The following is an 18826-nucleotide window of genomic DNA, read 5'->3' as shown; positions in this document are numbered from 1 at the left end:
AAAGTGGATGGACTTCCAAACCCATAAATTTGATTCCTCAAGAAAAAAGTAGAGCCAATCATGAAAGAAGACCTGCCAAGAAAAAGAAAGGACCCTCTACATCTATAAGTGGAATTAACATGGACAAAAATACTTTTCCTCTTAAATGCCATTGTAACTAGTGATGCAGGAAATTAAAGGAAGGAAATGATCATTAGACATTCCTTCTTTAGATGTTTTAAACAGGATCACAGAGCACAATAAGCTGAACTTAGAGAAACAGTACAAAAGAGAAGGATAGGGAAAATTGTCTTTAAGGGTAATTCAGAAAACCCTTTGATGCTCTGTTTAAAGCAGAGCTAATGTCACTTTCCCTTAGGTCTGTGATTAGCATGGAAAAGCACATAAAGTAGGACTTCTTAGAGCTCAATGGAACATTTCGAAAAAAAAAAAAAAGTATTTTGTTACCCTGTTTTAAGTCAGCCACTCTCAGAGCCATAAAATAAGATGTAAAAGTCAAGTACAGTCCCATATTTCTCAGTCTTGTTGCTAATGTTAAATATAGGCAAATCTGCTGGCTTGACATGGTGGGCGGGGTCAAAGCATCATCCAATCAATCACATATCAATGTATTTGCTTTCTGTTAATGGGATAGTTCAGCCTAAAATGTAAATTCTCTCATCATATATTCACCCTCATGCCATTCTAGATGTGACTTTCTTCGGCTGAACACCAAGATTTTTAGAAGAATATTTCAGCTCCGTCGGTCCATACAATGCAAGTGAATGGTGGCCAAAACTCCAGTAGTTAAACCCATATATTTAGAAGTGATACGATAGGTGTGAGTGAGAAAAAGTCCCTTTTTACTACAAATCTCAATAAATCTCACTTTCACATTCTTCTGTTTTTTGGCAATTCGCATTCTACATGCATATCGCCACCTAATGGTTGGGGCTGGTCAAAAGGGGAGATTTATAGCAAAAAGGGACTTAAAAATATATCTGTTTTTCACCCACACCTATCATATCACTTCTGAAGACATACATTTAACCACTGGAGTCATATGGATTACTTTTATGCTGCCTTTATGTGCTTTTTGGACTTTCAAAGTTTTGGCCACCATTCACTTGCATTGTATGGACCTACAGAGCTGAGATATTCTTCTACAAATCTTGGTGTTCAGCAGAAGAAGAAAGTCATACATATCTGGGATGGCATGAGGGTGAGTAAATGATGAGAGAATTTTCATTTTTGGGTGAACTATCCCTTTAACCTAGGAAATTTTAAAGCATCAATATTTGTTATATATTTCCACAAGTTTATAACTTAGTCTCAGTCTCAGTTATATTGACCAAGTCTTATTAAATATCAGCCAGTGTACAGGAAAATTACAGCTCCACACTTTCACATGGTGTCCTTGGAAGAAAACAACCCCTTATCAGCAAACATTTAAACAGATGTGGTGAGAATTTGTAAGAACACTTTTTAACAAGTGGAAAATTATAATTGAGATTTGCTCCTCAAATAAGGTCATACTGCATTCAGCATTACTCTTAATGGTTGTCCATATTTAATCATTTATTTAGCACAAATTAAAATTGCCTGGGGATTAAACACATGTACACAAATATACAAGATGTTTTTGTTTATTTACTGGCTGCCAACACACAGACACAAGTTTTCCACAGTGATTTTTATTTTTCTGATGAAGAAGCTTTTCCCGGATTAAAAACATCAGCCTCAATATACCCAAACATAAAGTTCTTTAAATTAAAACACCTTAATATTAATGTCAAGATCAAATAAGTCAGATACAATAATGTCCTTCAGATGCTTAAAGAGATTGTTTGATTATACACCGATCAGCCACAACATTAAAACTACCTGCCTAATATTGTGTAGGTCCCCCTCGTGCCGCCAAAACAGCTTCTCACCACAATTGTACAGAGTGGTTATCCGAGTTACCATAGACTTTGTCAGTTTGAACCAGTCTGGCCATTCTCTGTTGACCTCTCACATCAACAAGGCATTTCCGTCCACAGAACTGTAGCTCAACTGGTATGTTTTTGGCACCATTCGGAGTAAATTCTAGGAACTGTTGTGCGTGAAAATCCCAGGAGATCAGCAGTCACAGAAATACTCAAACAAGCCCGTCTGGCACCAACAATCATGCCACAGTCCAAATCACTGAGATCACATTTTTTCCCCATTCTGACGGTTGATGTGAACATTAACTGAAGCTCCTGACATGTATCTGCATGATTTTATGCACTGCTGCCACACGATTGGCTGATTAGATAATCGTATGGATCATTGTTGGTGCCAGACGGGCTGGTTTTTCTGTAACTGCTGATCTCCTGGGATTTTCATGCACAACAGTCTCTAGAATTTACTCAGAATGGTGCCAAAAATAAAAATCATCCAGTGAGCGGCAGTTCTGTGGACGGAAATGCCTTGTTGATGAGAGAGGTCAACAGAGAATAGCCAGATTGGTTTGAACTAACAAAGTCTATGGTAACTCAGATAACCACTCTGTACAATTGTGGTGAGAAGAAAAGCATCTCAGAATGCTATTGGTGCTGTTTTGACAGCACGAGGGGGACCTACACAATATTTGGCAGGTGGTTTTAATGTTGTGGCTGATCGGTGTAGATTGCCAGATGAGTTTATGCCTCATTCAATTCTTTCCCATCCACTCCACATCTCTTTCTCCATTAGTCATCCTGCCAAGTCGATTTAATTCTCAACGCTTATGGTTTCCAGAAAATTACTGAAAAGATGTAGTGACGATTGAACAGCAGGTATAATTCACACACTGTCCATGCAGATCTTATGAGAAACTAATGGAGTTGAGAGTGTGCAGCCAGCTTTGTTCTGTTTGTTTTTTCCTGTGTCCCCCCAACTACACACCCTTAAATAATTTGTAATTAAATCTTTAAAACCTTTGACATGAACCAAGGTTAAATGTCCCATATTGCTACCATACGGTCGTCAGAAATATTGAAATTTACAACAATCTAAAAGAAAATGTCACATTATAAAAGAAAAATTAGTTGAGTTGGTTAATCGGAGATGCATAAATGAATGGATGGAAGTACAGGTAAACATTTTGTGTTAAAGTGTATGGATTATTAGGAGGTATTAAGTAAAAAAATTCTGAGGGAAATGTGGGGCTATTACACAGTTCATTTGTATTTTGAAAGCTGAAGAGCAATTCAGACACAAGACGTTCACTCACACCACAACATTAAGCCTTTGAAAAGGTTTGTGTTGTCTGTAAAATGAACTGCGGCTAGCGTCAGGTTGCCTAAAGGGTATCTTTGTGTGTATGCACTTTGTTTTTGTGTACGCTCCGAGGGGGAATTGCACTTCTGTTCAGAGATTTCATCCAGTATGTTCTGATGGATCCAGTTCAGACTGGTGTTTATTCTTTGATCTACAACAGGATAAATACCAACAGTATTAACAAGTTAAAATTTTTATGATGTAATGTCCAGAAATGCTGATGGATACAAGACATTGTATACTTTTCAAGGTCTGTATTTGTTTCAAAGCGTGTTTTACCTCTGTGACGACTCCAGCAGCAATAGTCGAGCCCACATATCTGAGCATGAATCGACCCAGTTCTTTATAATCCTTATAAAGTTCCAGAGCCACAGGCCTTTGTGTTTGAATCTCCACCACTGCGTTCTGTCCTTTACTCAAACACCTGCACAACATAAGTACAACATTAAGACCCTTTTCCTAAATCACAAGTCTAAACAGAAGAAACTTTTTAAAAGAATGGTTACCCCCAAAATTCAAACTTGTCGCATCAACATCAGTCACACCAGGTTTGATGTATCCAATAGCAATGCATCAGGTTTGATTATGTGGAATAGCAAATAAGATTTTAGAGATACAGCGGAGGGGAAGATTTTCATTGAATAACGACTTCAATTTCAGTCTGTTCCTTAGACAAAGCAATTGAATAGGTTCAGAAGACTCGGAATATAGTCAACAAGTTGTATGGACTATTTTTATGTTGCTTTTTTGACCTTTTTGGAGTTTGACAGATCCTGATCACTGTATATTTTCATTGCATGAAAAAGAACAGCACTAACATTCTATAGTGCTTCTTTTGTGTTCTAAAAAAGAGAATTATATTGGTTTAACCCTTTAAGCCATAAAGGTGCTTTTAAAGATTCCTTTTTCAGTGGCATGCCCAAAATTAAAAGCTCATAACTCTACAAAAAAATCAAAGTGGGTCAATTGTTTGGTATAATTAAAAAAAAGAAAAAAAAAAAAAATTATAATATAGATTGATAAATTGAGACACTCAGCCTAAGAAACTGATGAAAAATCACAAAAAGAATGAGTCAAATTAAAATTAATTACTAAATTAAAATTCTTATTTTTCTAATTTGACATTATATATCTCAGGGTGTAAATAAGGTAGCTCCGAAAACTGCTTTTGTTTTTTTTCCCCACCTGTGACAGAGTAAAAAAATTTGTTGATACGACAAAGCAATCAAAAGTTATAGCATTACATATATAATTTATCCTAGTGTTCTAAAACGTCTCCAAGTGTCCAAAAGCAAATAAAACGTAATAGCTTGTACATAAGAACTAATTAAACATGCAAATACAACAATGACTAAAGGTACAGTGCATTCAGAAAGTATTCATACCCCTTAATTTTTTCACATTTTATGTTGCAGCCTTATGCTAAAATGCTTTAAATTATTATAATTTTTTTTTACATCAATCTACACTCCATACCCCATAATGACAAAGCAAAAACCAGATTTTTGATAACTTAGCAAATTTATTAAAAAGAAAACACTGAAATATTACACTGACATTAGTATTCAGACCCTTAACTCAGTACTTAGTTGAATCACCTTTGGCAGCGATTACAGCTTCAAGTCCTTTTGAGTATGATGCGACAATCTTTGCACACACGGATTTGGGGATTTTCTGCCATTCTTCTCTGCAGATCACTCTGTCAGGTTGGATGGCGACTGTCGGTGGACGGCTATTTTCAGGTCTCTCCAGAAATGTTTGATTGGTTTCAAGTCTGGGCTCTGGCATTCACAGAGTTGTCCCTAAGTCACTCTTGCGTTGTCTTGGCTGTGTGCTTAGGGTCATTGTCCTGTTGGAAGGTGAACCTTCGGCCTAGTCTGAGGTCCTGAGTGCCCTGGACCAGCTTTTCATTAAGGATATCTCTGTATTTTGCTGCATTCAGCTTTTCTTCAACCCTGACAAATCCCCCAGTCCCTGCAGCTGAAAAATAAACCCACAGCATGATGCTACCACCACCATGCTTCACTGTTGTGATGGTATTGCACAGGTGATGTGCAGTGCCTGGTTTCTTCCAGGCCAAACAGTTAAATCTTTGTTGCATCAGACCAGAGAATCTAGTTTCTCACAGCTTGAGAGTCCTTAAGGTGCTTTTTTTGTGTCTTGCACTGAGGAGAGGCTTCCGTCTGGCCACTCTGCCTTAAAGCCCAGATTGGTGGAGTGCTGCAGTGATGGTTGTCCATCTGCAAGTTCTCCCATCTCCACACATGATCTCTGGACCTCAACCAGAGTGACCATCGGGTTGGAACAACCAGGACCAAAGCCCTTTTCACCTGATTGCTCAGTCTGGCTGGGTGCCAGTACTAGGTGAGTCCTGGTTGTTCCAAACTCCTTCCATTTAAGAATTATGGAGGCCACTGTGCTCTTGGGAAACTTCAATGCAGCCAACATTTTTTTGTAGTCTTCCCCAGATCTGTGCCTTGACACAATCCTGTCTCTGAGCTCTGTAGGCAGTTCCTTTGACCTCATGGCTTGGCTTTTGCTCCGATATGCATTTTCAGCTGTAAGACCTTATTTAGACAGGTGTGTGTCTTTCCAAATCATGTCCAATCAATTGAATTTGCCACAGGTGGACTCCAGTCAAAGTGTAGAAACATCTCAAAGATGATCAAGAGAAATGGGATGCAACTGAGCTAAATTTCAAGTGTCATAGCAAAGGGTCTGAATACTTACAGTTGAAGTCACAAGTTTAAATACACTTAGGTGTAAGTCATTAAAACTCAACAGATTAATATTAGCAAACTATAGTTTTGGCAAGTTGTTTAGGACATCTACTATGTGCATGACACAAGTCATTTTTCCAACAATTGTTTACAGACAGATTGTTTCACTTTTAATTGACTATATCACAATTTCAGTATCCCAGAAGTTTACATACACTAAGTTAACTGTGCCATTATGCAGCTTGGAAAATTCCAGAAAATGATGTCAAGCCTTTAGACGATTAGCTTCTGATAGGTGGTGTACTGAACTGGAGGTGTACCTGTGGATGTATTTTAAGGCCTACCTTCAAACTCAGTGCCTCTTTGCTTGGCATCATGGGAAAATCAAAAGAAATCAGCCAAGACCTCAGAAAAAAATATTATGGACCTCCACATGTCTGGTTCATCCTTGGGAGCAATTTCCAAATGCCTGAAGGTACCACGTTCATCTATACAAACAATAGTCACAAGTATAAACACTATAGGACCACGCAGCCATGATACCGCTCAGGAAGGAGATGCATTGTCTCCTAGAGATGAACGTAGTTTGGTGCAAAAAGTGCAAATCAATCCCAGAACAACAGCAAAGGACCTTGTGAAGATGCTGGAGGAAACAGGTAGACAAGTATCTAAATCAACAGTAAAACGAGTCCTATATCGACATTATCTGAAAGACTACTCACCAATGAAGAAGCCACTGCTCCAAAACCGCCATAAAAAATGCACATGGGGACAAAGACCTTACTTTTTGGAAGAATGTCCTCTGGTCTAATGAAACAAAAATTGAACTATTTGGCCATAACGACCATCGTTATGTCTGGCGGAAAAAGGGTGAGGCTTGCAAGCCGAAGAACACCATCCCAACCGTGAAGCATGGGGGTGGCAGCATCATGCTGTGGGGGTGCTTTGCTGAAGGAGGGACTGGTGCACTTCACAAAATAGATGGCATCATGAGGAAGGAAAATGATGTGGATATATTGAAGCAACATCTCAAGACATCAGCCAGGAAGTTAAAGCTTGGTCGCAAATGGGTCTTCCAAATGGACAATGACCCCAAGCATATCTCCAAAGTTGTGGCAAAATTGCTTAAGGACAACAAAATCAAGGTATTGGAGTGGCCATCACAAAGCCCTGACCTCAATCCGAAAGAACATCTGTGGGCAGAACTGAAAAAGTGTGTGCAAGCAAGGAGGCTTACAAACCTACTCAGTTCTGTCTGGAGGAATGGGCCAAAATTCCAGCAACTGAATATTAGCTGAGAAGCTTGTGGAAGGCTACCCAAAATGTTTGACCCAAGTTAAACAATTTAAAGGCAATGCTACCAAATAGTAACAAAGCGTACATAAACTTCTGACCCGCTGGGAATGTGATGAAAGAAATAAAAGCTGAAATAAATCATTCTCTCTACTATTATTCTGATATTTCACATTCTTAAAATAAAGAAATGATCCTAACTGACCTAAGACCGGGAATGTTTTCTATGATTAAATGTCAGGAATTGTGAAAAACCAAGTTTAAATGTATTTGGCCAAGGTGTATCTTAATCCTAATACAACTGGTTTAGAATTCCATGACACCGGACATCGTACTACATTTCTGATGAAGTCATCTGATCCAGGAAAGCTAACATGTTTTTAGCCAGATAGCACATTATGTGCTGTGTGCACATTTTGCTTTGTGTGGATTATCTAATGATCTACTCATCCGATTAGATTGTTTGTGGGCTTGTTTTAATGAGAATCCCCTCCTCTAATGGTATGTGATATTTTATTTTTTTATATGATTTTTGATATGATATTTTAGTTTATTTTTCGTGAAGTTATAAGCAAAAACGCAGCTTACAAGCAACACCTGTTTACATGTAACATGTCAAAGAAATGTACTTAGCTATTTTTTTCAATATTTTTGTCTGTGAGTAAAACAAATAGGCTGATTATATGCTACTCTTTGAGAGCTTTCAAACGACATATGACACTATTTGATCAGTTTGATGTTTTTACCGATTTCAATAATATGTACAGTGCAAAATCTTTAATAAATTATCAAAACGGAACACTTGATTTGTCAGCAGATTACAAAGCACTTGTTCAGTTTTGGTCATAATGCCTACATGCATTGTAAAGTACAGCTTCTAAGCTTTAAATAAATACCTATTTTGTGTTGGTCAAGACTGTAGTTAACATTTTGATTTAAAAAAAATTCTCTGCGGGCCCATCTTAAAGGGTTAAGCGTAAATGAGGACAGAGTTTCCATTTTTTGGGTGAAATATTCCTTTCAAATAAAACCCGTGTAACATTTAACAAATAAGATTCCGCTACCATAACATCTATCCATTCACACACTTACTTTGGTTTCTTCTTGAGAACTTCTCCACTGCTCTTGTGTAATATACTGACTAACTTCTTAATTGTGGCCGGTTCACTGACTGTCTGATAATGCAACAGCACCTGAGAATCAAAGACAAGAAAACAGAAAACAAGTAGATACAAAGGGTAATTGAAGCATAACATGTCCATTAACTTTTCTAAAATAAAGATTTTAGTTTAAAATCTATATGAATGCATAAGGAAAAGATCTAGTTTTTCACCATTTAAGTAAAAAAAAAAAAAAAATTGTAGTATCAATTAGTACGAGGTGATAAAAGTTGCATGCATACCTTTGAACTTTCCAAAAGTATCATGTAAACTACCTTAAATACATTTGCACATCCCCCATAAAAATATACTGATATATTTATATACTAGAAATACAAAATATAACTGAATGCTGTGAGATAAAGTGAATGTTTTCTCACGGGGAAGCCTTGAGTAACCGGAACTTCTATATTAAAGAGGAGAATTCTTGCTCGGAACCTTGTACACGCTCTGATGGGCTCTTTGGGATCACAGAATATACATCCAACACTACAGAGAGAAGAGAGCAATGAGAAAACATGATTATACAGAATCATTAATGTATGTTGAATTTTTTATAATTTATTAGGTATAAGTATTATGCAATCAGATATTTCACAAAATATTATGTAATCAAAATGTTATGCTATACAGTAGTATGCTCAAAGGAAGGGAATGTTTTCCACACCAATGTTTGGTTGCATTCTCACTTTATTTTGATGATATCCATGCCAGTTACCGTCAGACTGACATGATGACCAGCAGCTGCCCAGTCTAAAGCTTCATCATGGAGGGTGATCCCTACAGAGAAACAAAAGTCTGCATTCAGCATCCAAAACAAGTAAAACTGTGAAAACAAGTTTAAAACAGTATACAGACAAGGAGTGAATGGCCATTACACATGACATGTCATATTACAGTCCTCAGAAAAATTGCATTAATTTTTTCTCTAATATTTTCATCATTTGGCTGGATAGCAAACAACACAGATTTCATCCATAAACATATCTATTTAAAAAAAAAATTTTTTTTGCAAATAAAAATATAGTATTATATTGTCCTATGGCGTGCCTGTCCTCATCTTTAATAGTGAAATACAGTAACATATCAAAATAAACAATGTGGAAAGGAAATACAGACATTAGAAAACCGAGTTCTATTAAAAAATGAAGGGTCATAAATTGACATTGCCCAAAAAATGGAATATTGACTCACAAAGCAATCTCCTTGAAATTGTCACTAATGAGGACACCAACAGGAGGTAAACAAGACTTGAGACCTAGCTGTTAATTTAGGAAGAGGGAGCATTACCTCCTAATATTAATAAAATTTGTAATATTTATGACAACTACTTCCATGTTTATGTATTCAGTCCTGCAGCGTGACACCTTCACATAACAGAAAGATAGATTTTCAGCATTATTATGCACATAATAGCTAGAGCTACTTTTTTATTTGTGTGGATGCTAGCATATGGTAGTCTAACTGTTGGAAACAATGTGTCAAAACATCTTAATACCTTGAAATGTTCTGCAGTATGACATGCTAACCTCCAACAACTACTTTTTTAATTGTATTATATCTTCTGTGCATGCAGTTTAGAGAGATTAAATGGGAAATTTGTGCTTTTAAAGAAATGGAATCACTGCGCTCTACCGGTTCAGGGTGCGTAGATCCACAACATTTTTTAACAGTCTCAAAAACAAGATGATTCACACTCCTTTTTCTCAATTTCTTTATATTTTATTTATATCTCACAGTACAGGAGAACACAGATATTTCGGCCTCTTCAGTGTCAAAATGTTTACTTTTAAAAATGTAAGACCACTGAAATTAACTAGTGAAGAGAAAAAATTGGGAACTAAAATGGTACCAGCCTATACTTCCCTTCATGCAAATACATACATTTTAATCTTAAAATCCTAATGTTAGGGGAATTTTTTTTTATATTCATGTCAATGTCAACTACAAGAGTTCAAGAGAGAAAAACATATACAACCCACCAGAAGAGGGAGCTGTCACATTTCTTGTCAGCAGGTGGTAACACTGGCTGTTCCATTGTAAAGCAATGCATCTTTCTAGATGATAAATCTGATGAATGTGTGTCTACCTTTCACAGTGCAGGTCTCATTAGGTGGCATGACCAGGGCCTTGTCTCCTGTCTGAATAAAGCCAGCCTCAATCTTTCCCGTCACACAGAACCCAGAGCCCTGATCTGAAAACATAGAGACGCTTTAGCTTATCAGTGTAAACCATCTATTTCTCAACTTATAACGGGTGATGATGGTACAGTGTGAAACTGCGTATGAGTGCAGAAATAAGGCTGTTTCATTGTTGGGTTTCACTTTTAAGATTAAAACATACAAGCATCAACGGCACTGTTTTTAGACTGAAATATATTTTTACTACATACAGTGGCCCCAAAAAGTATTTGGACACTTAAAGGTGAAGTGTGTAATTTCCGCACCAGTTACGTCACCAAACAGAACTGCAAAAATTATGACTATTTTCAAAGAGGTTTCCCGAACATACTCCTCCAAAAGCCATTGGCTGGACAAACAGATTAGCCCTGTTTTAACTAACACCAGTGCCAATATTTAAATTTTTCTGAGAAATTAGATTACAAATAGCATAGTTACAGTATAATTGTTTCTGCATACTAGGATAAGAGAAAATATTTTAACATCAAAACATTTAAAAATAGTAAAACTTTACAATAAGGTTCTGTTCGTTTACATTAATGCATTAGGTATCATGAACAAACAATGAACAATATATTGTTTAAAGAATTTATTCATATTTCTTAATGTTAGTTAATAAAACTAAAATTGTTAGTTCATAGTTCATTAACTAATGTCAACAAATTCAACTTTTGATTTAAAAAATGTATTAGTATGTTAAAATGAACATTAACCAAGCTTAATAAATGCTGCAAAAGTATTGTTCATTGCTAACTAATGTTGTTAACAAATGGAACCATATTGTAAAGCGTTACCTTAAATGTATGAATGTCTTGTTAAACCTATCTTTAATTGTCTTTATTAATAATTTATTTTTACATTTCTTATTAATTTTAAACCAAGTGGCATTTATTTTGGCAAAACACAAAAAAAAAAAAAAAAAAAAAAAACACATTATAATAGTAACTGCAAAAGTGACCAGGAAAAGTGAAGTTAGTTCTGAGAAAATGTCAAGCATCATGTTTGCATTTGCCACTTGCTTCTTTATTGCAATAAATTCCATTCATTTTTAAGTGTGCAAAAGTGTCCAAACAATTTCTAGGGCCACTGTTGATCTACATTGCGAATTTAGATTTAGTATATTTTCCCGTACAAAATCATTCTGTATAATAGTAAGTTTTATTTATATAGTGCCTTTCCACAAGCTCAAGGACACTCTACACTCCATATACATTTAACAGGACAAAGTATATTAATATACATTTCAACATTCATGATGGTTCCCATGCTGACCTTTGAAGACGTCTGACACACAGAGTCTGAATGGCTTCTCCACTGACCTCTGAGGTGGTTTAAATGCATCTGCAGAAAGAGAGATCGAGAGAAAAGAACAGAGATGAGGAAAGCTGCAGTGTTTTTAAGGTTTTCTGTTTGCCTCATCAAGTTTTGGTGAGTCAGAGTAAAACTGCTGAGGATTCTTACAGCTCTGCCGCCAATAAGATCACAGCATCAGAAAACAAGCGCTGCTGTGGTAATCATCACAGCAGAGAATTCAACACTCTTACACACTAACACACACATGTACATGAATAGACTGAAAAGCACACATACACAAAACATGCATATGTTAAGGATCAAATGCACACACACCTATCTGTTCAAGTAAGCATGGCCCAGTGTACCAGGCAGTAAGTTCTGGTACTTTGCTCCTGATGGTCAGATTCTCTCCTGAAAGGCCACTTGTAGGGATGTAAAACACATCTGAATCCTGCAAAAACAATGAAATTTTTAATATGCATTACAAGCATGTTTGTAACCAGGGTTGGGAAGAAACAGAATACATGTAATAATATAATAATAATAAACTTTATTTTATATAGCGCCTTTAAAAAGAGGCCTCTCAAGGCGCTTTATATAGAAAGGAAAAAAATAAAAAATAAAACAAATAAATAATAAATAAATACAAAGCTTAATACAAATAGAAAAAAACATGCATCTCAAAACAACTAATGTTAAAATAGTAAATAAAATGATAGTAATGAATTAATTGAGTACAATAGTATCAATTAAAAGACTCCTTGGAAAAAAATACATTTTAAGATATGATTTAAATTCACTAAAAGACTGAACTTCTCTAAGTTCTGAGGGTAGAGAATTCCATAGTTTCGGAGCATAAGAAGAGAAGGCCCTGTCACTCAGAGCGTAAATGAGTCTGAGGAACAGTTATAAAAAACAGATTTAGAGGAGCGGAGATCGAGCTTTGGAGTGTACGAGGTTAAAAGCTCAGACAAATATTGGGGAATCAAACCATGCAAAGCCTAGTAGGTAAGCATAAGAATTTAAAATAAACACGAAACCTGACAGGAAGCCAGTGCAAGGATTCCAAGATAGGATTCTGGCAGCTGAGTTTTGCACATATTGCAATTTATTTAATGTAGATTTTGAGGCTCCAGCAAGGAGAGCATTGCAATAATCAATGTGAGAGATGACAAAAGTACTGATTAGCTTTTCAGCCACAGAGAATGATAACATAGGGAGCAGCATTACAATGTTTCTGAGGTGATAAAAGGATGTTTTAACAGTATTTTTTACATGTGGATCAAATGAAAAATTTGCATCAAATATAAAACCCAGATTTTTCATTTTTGTTTGAAGCACCAAAACTAAGCTCTCAATGGACAGAGTTAAGGAGCCAGCCATACGGAGCTGGTGAGGAGACCCAATAAGCATAACTTCTGTCTTATTACTGTTAAGACAAAGAAAATTGAGCCATCCAAGTTTTTATCTCAGAAATACAGTTTGAAAAAAAGGTGCCTGCCAAATTTTCTTCAGGTGAAATATCAGTGTATCATCTGCGTAGAAATGATAATTAAGACCCAGTGATCTTAAAAGCTGACCAAGAGGAAAAATATAAATACTAAAAAGTAAAGGGCCCAAAATTGAAACCTGTGGGAGACCAGAGTGGACTGAACCAATCTCAGACCTGTAACCACCTAGAGAGACAAACTGCCTACGATCAGAGAGATAGGACCTGAACCAGTTTAATGCAGTACCGGAGACACCAAAGACAGACTCAAGATGGGTGGGTAAAACAGTGTGATCAACAGTGTCGAAAGCAGTACTGAGATCAAGAAGGATCAGGATAGAAAGAGAGCCTGAGTCTGAAGCCAGTAACAAGTCATTAGTGACCTTGACTAGAGCTGTTTCTGTACTATGAAATTTCCGAAAACCAGACTGAAATGGCTCAAAGAGATCACTGACAATGAGGTGATTGTGTAATTGAGAGGCAACAGCTTGCTCTAAGATTTTTGCAAGGAAGGGAAGATTCATAATGGGTCGGAAGTTGCTCAAATTGTCCAAATCCATATTAGGCTTTTTTGGGACTGGAGTTACAGCAGCAATTTTAAATGCTGCAGGCACAACACCAGTACGCAAGGAGTCATTTATTACGTCCAAGACAATGGGACACAGAGAGGCAAAGCAGGATTTGAATAGACTAGTCAGTAGAGGATCAACTATGCTAGTGATAGTATTACTTAGAGTAACATGGTCGAGTTGAGAGAAATTTGAGAGAGGTGTGCCGGAGAAACAAGACAGGCTGAGAAATGAAACCGAAAAAACAGATGTGGTAGCAAGAATATTTTTCCAAACAGTGTCTGTTCCATCTTAGTGCTAAAAAAAGTTAAAAAACAAACATGTTACACAGTGGAGGTGATGCAGGCAAGGTGGTGGAACAATTACATTTGAGCAATCTATTAATAGTATTGAAAAGATGTCTCGGATAATTTTGATTATTTAAAATTATTTCAGAAAAATAACAGGATCTGGCAGATCTGATTTCTTCTTTGTAATCATGTAAGTTGTCTTTCCAAGCCTGGTAATATACGTTTAGGCCAGAAAGACGGCACTTTCGCTCCATTTTATGACAAGCAGCCTTCATTGAGCACAGATTGTCATTATACCAGGGAGCAGAATGCAAAGAGATAGTCCGTGATTTCAGTGGAGCAAAACCATCTAAGCCAGATGAGAGAACATTGTTTAGCTGAGAAAAATTGTCTTGAAGAAGATCAGAAGAAAAACTACTTACAGAAGAAACAACAGGGTTTGTAAAAGCTGACAAATCAATAGATTTCCATTTACGATATTTTACAGTGTGAGAAGAATTAATGTTTGGTAGATCCATGTTAAAAAAAAGATGGCTAAATGGTCAGAAAGACCTAAATCAACAAAGGAAACCTTTTGTAATAACAAGGTCTAATGTGTGACCTTTGTTATGTGTAGAACAGTCAACAAACTGGATCAAATCAAAACACTCCAATAAAGACAGAAAGTCCTCTGTCAATTCTGAGTCTTTTGAGTCAATGTGGAAGTCCCCCAAAATAAGAATTCTGTTGAACTTGAGGCACAGCAGAGACAACAAATCAGCAAACATTAGTGTTCATTAGTCTTTGGAGGTCTGTAGATGGTGGCGATGATGGTAGTGTGAGGGGCAGAGACACTCAGAACAAGGCACTCAAATGAAGTGAACTGTGGTACAGACACAGGACTTATGTTGTATTTTAGGTTGTGAAGCACCATAATATCCCCACCTCTGCCAGAGGGTCGTGGGAGATCAAACAACCCATAGCCCGTGGGAGTAATTTGATTAAAGAGGAGACCATCACACTGTTTATGCCATGTTTCTGTTAAGCACAAGAAGTCTAGTTTTATTTTTATTTTTTTTATAATGTCCAATAACAGCAGAGCCTTGTTATTCACAGAGCATGCATTAAATAATGCCGTTTTAACCAGACTCGGAGACAGAGAAGACGGGAAACCTCCAGACATGGAAGCGATGACAAATTGTTAAAATCGTCGCAAGTATAAAACAGTCTTTTGGCTTTCCGCTGAAACAGTGGAATAGAGATGGCATTCGAAGATGAGGAGACAAAACTGCGTCTTGAACTGCGATGCATGTAGCGTTTTGGACGCAATATTCCATTGTTTTGACAATGTTCAAGAGTGTCTTTCAGCAAATAATTGTTCCATTTTAAATTCAGTAGCTGCCGTGCAGTGTACCTTAAAGCCATGAAGGGACCCACGTCCACAGTAGCCTCAAAGAGACGTAAATCCAGGGCAAGGCGACAGCAGGGTTGACTCCACCATAGGAAGCTCACAGATAACAGCAGTCCAAAGTTTAAAAGGTAATCTCACATCGCAATGAAGAATAAATAAAGTAGTGCTCAGACTATAAAAACCTAGAACTTCGAGCCGAGGCTCCGAAAATCTGCGCTACCAGTAAAATAAATAAATAACCATTTAAACGGTGACAGGAGCGGCAGCCAAATGCGCCAGCGTTCCCTGTAACGGGATTACATCTTTTAAAATCCAAAAACTCTGTAACTGTATTCCACCAGTTACCATTTAAATAGTTGGTAATCAGAATAAAGTTACATTCAAAAAGTATTTTGATTACTGAAGAGATTACTTTGCATTTTATTGTCATTTGTTTCATTTAATATTTAGTCCTTTCAGATGGAAAACATTTATACATATAAATGATGCGATCCAAAGAGCGTTTAAACAGCGGTGAAACACTTTCTTATGATGTGTTACATTCATACGAGCAGACAGTAAGTTTGAAGTAAGTTTGGAGCAGCAGAAACAAAAATAAAACTTGTGTAAATTGTCCTGTGAACATTTAACTTTATGCTAAGCTAAAATGCTATTTCTAGCCATTTTACATGCATCTGTTACTGGGCATGATTATATTTATATTATGATTCTATTACATCAAGGAAATCCACGTTAGATCATAATTTTGATAATAGGGTATGAAAGTAAGGGTATAAAAGATGTACTGCAAAAATCTTATTCTTGACGAGAATGTTTGTATTGTTTTTCTGTAAAAATATAAAACAATCCTTAAAACAAGTTCAATTTATTTTGTTTAAGAAGCAACAGTGCATGAGATATTTAGGCTTTTTTTCAGAGAATGTATTTTTATCATGTGTATTTTGTCCTACTGTACTAGCAGATTTTTTTCCACTTTAGAGTCAAAACAAGAGAAAAAAAATGTACCAGTGCTAAAGAAGTAATCCAAAGTGCTTAAATTACATTACTGACCTTGAGTAATCAAACAGAATACTTTACAAATCACATTTTGCAGCATGTATTCTGTAATCTGAAGTGGAATACATTTTAAAAGTAACCCTCCCAATCCTGTTTGTAACAAATGACCAGCACAGACACCTATCCATTTATATACTTGAAAAGAGCACTATGGACATTTGGCTAACTATCTTCAGGTTTCACAAAAGAAGAAACGTCATACTGGTTTGAAGACTAGCAAAGGTTTGTAAGCTTTATTTAATGTTTTATTTGTGATATATCTGAAATTTTGTCAGATGAAGTGAATCAGAACATGTGAAAATGTAGTTGCTGGATGTGTCATTGATCAGATAACACTTCACTTTATCATAATGCACCAACACACATACGTTTGTGCAAAGATACAAGAATGAGCATGCACTTAAATGCACTTAAAAGTAACTTGAAAGTAACACCTACAGTTTTCGGAACAAGTTTTATCTTCTTAGGAAAAATTAACTTGAAACAAAATGTACTGGGGCAGAAGGTAATTAATCTAAACACCCTCTATGCACGCACACAACATTACCTTAAAACCAGCTTGCTTCAGAAAGTGACCAAGCTTGGAGACAATTTCCTTGAACCTCTCCTGCTGCCAGTTCACCTGCACAAGTGCACACATAAACAAAGCATAACACAGCATGATGTGATGAGCAAGACTGCTGGGAGTGAGGTTGTAGCCAAGATCTCGTACAAAAATGAAAAACAAAGTTTGCCATTGCAGTGGTTAGTGTATACTGTTGTGGTCACCATGGTTACCCACCTGGTCCATCTTGTTGACAGCAACAGCAAGCTGCGTGACTCCAAGGGATCGGACCAGCAGTCCATGCTCCCTGGTCTGCCCACCTGCCTCAAAACCGGCCTCAAACTCCCCACGGCTGGCATCTATGACTAACAGGGCCACATCTGCCTGCCAGACACACACACACACACACACACACACACACACACACACACACATTAAAGTTACACCACCTTAAATGCACTACCAGCATCCACCATTAATACAGACACCTGGGAAGACAAACATTTCAGAAATGCACACACAAACAAATGTGCTTTTCACACTTACAATTGTTAACCCAGGGTCATTTTTAACCTTGGGTTTAAGTAATCAGGGGTTATCTTGCTCCATGTTTCACACTTTAATACCGTTACCATGTTTGTTCTAATTCTGCCCTGGGTTAGTAATTTAAAATGTACACCTTGTGCATCATAATTCTGCTTAAGCAAGTCTTCAAACCGAGGGTTAAAAGCAAAGCTAACCCCTATTTAAAATGACAAGTGTGAAAAATTGCTTAACTCACGGTTAAAAGTGGCCTTAAAGGAACAGTTCACCAAAAACAACATTCTGATAATTTACTCACCCTCATTCCATCCCAGATGTGTATGGCTTTCTTCTGCAGAACACAACCAAAGATTTTTAGAAGAATATTTCAGCTCTGTAGGTCCATACAATGCAAGTCAACAGAGTCCAAAACTTTGAAGCTCAAAATGCACATAAAGGCAGCATAACTGCAATCTATTCGACTCCAGTGGTTAAATCCATATCACCAGAAGCGATATGATAGATGTGGGTGAGAAACAGATCAAGTCCTTTTTAACTGTAAATTCTCCTCCCGGCCCAGTAGGTGGCGATATGCACAAAGAATGCAAATCACCAAAAACAAAAGCAGCACTCCTCTTGGGAGAGAAGGGTGCTTAAGAGGGTTGTTTGAAAATGGGGATTTGTTGTTTAAAAAAAGGACTTAATATTTATCTGTTACACACCCACACTTATCATATCGCTTCTGAAAACATGGATTTAACCACTGGAGTCTTATGGATTACTTTTATGCTGCCTTTATGTGATTTTTGGAGCTTCAAAGTTTTGGAACCTCTTGACTTGCATTGTATGGACCTACAGAGCTGAAACATTTTTTTAAAACCTTTTGCGTTCTGCAGAAGAAAGTCAGTCATACACATCTGGGATGGTATGAGCTTATTAAATGTTCATTTTTGGGTGAACCATTCTTTTAAGGCCACTTTTTGTTTCCAGAGGAAAAAAATATTTATCCGTCACTGGCAGTTTTGTGTTCTGGTGAAACAGCAAGTTATATGA

General features: G+C 36.8%; 1 protein-coding gene across 2 annotated transcripts in view; it reads right to left on the bottom strand.

Moving 5' to 3' along the window:
* Window positions 1–2517: 2517 nt before the first annotated feature.
* The window catches only part of hbs1l (HBS1-like translational GTPase), a 54203-nt gene continuing 37894 nt past the window's right edge, over window positions 2518–18826 (bottom strand). Inside the window, exons 6-15 of one of the 2 annotated variants that reach the window (XM_051661324.1) lie at window positions 17489–17635; window positions 17255–17329; window positions 12247–12364; window positions 11890–11958; window positions 10527–10631; window positions 9127–9217; window positions 8818–8926; window positions 8370–8470; window positions 3544–3688; window positions 2518–3415 (exon numbers count right to left, since the gene is read on the bottom strand). In XM_051661324.1, coding sequence (XP_051517284.1) covers window positions 3404–3415; window positions 3544–3688; window positions 8370–8470; window positions 8818–8926; window positions 9127–9217; window positions 10527–10631; window positions 11890–11958; window positions 12247–12364; window positions 17255–17329; window positions 17489–17635 — 972 coding nt within the window. In that variant the 3' untranslated portion in view covers window positions 2518–3403. The remainder of the gene's footprint in view (window positions 3416–3543; window positions 3689–8369; window positions 8471–8817; window positions 8927–9126; window positions 9218–10526; window positions 10632–11889; window positions 11959–12246; window positions 12365–17254; window positions 17330–17488; window positions 17636–18826) is intronic. The other variant, XM_051661322.1, reaches the window with a different exon arrangement.

Source organism: Myxocyprinus asiaticus, chromosome 29 (genome assembly GCF_019703515.2).
Source record: "Myxocyprinus asiaticus isolate MX2 ecotype Aquarium Trade chromosome 29, UBuf_Myxa_2, whole genome shotgun sequence".
Lineage (NCBI taxonomy): Eukaryota > Metazoa > Chordata > Actinopteri > Cypriniformes > Catostomidae > Myxocyprinus > Myxocyprinus asiaticus.
This window is presented reverse-complemented; position numbering and strand designations above follow the sequence as displayed.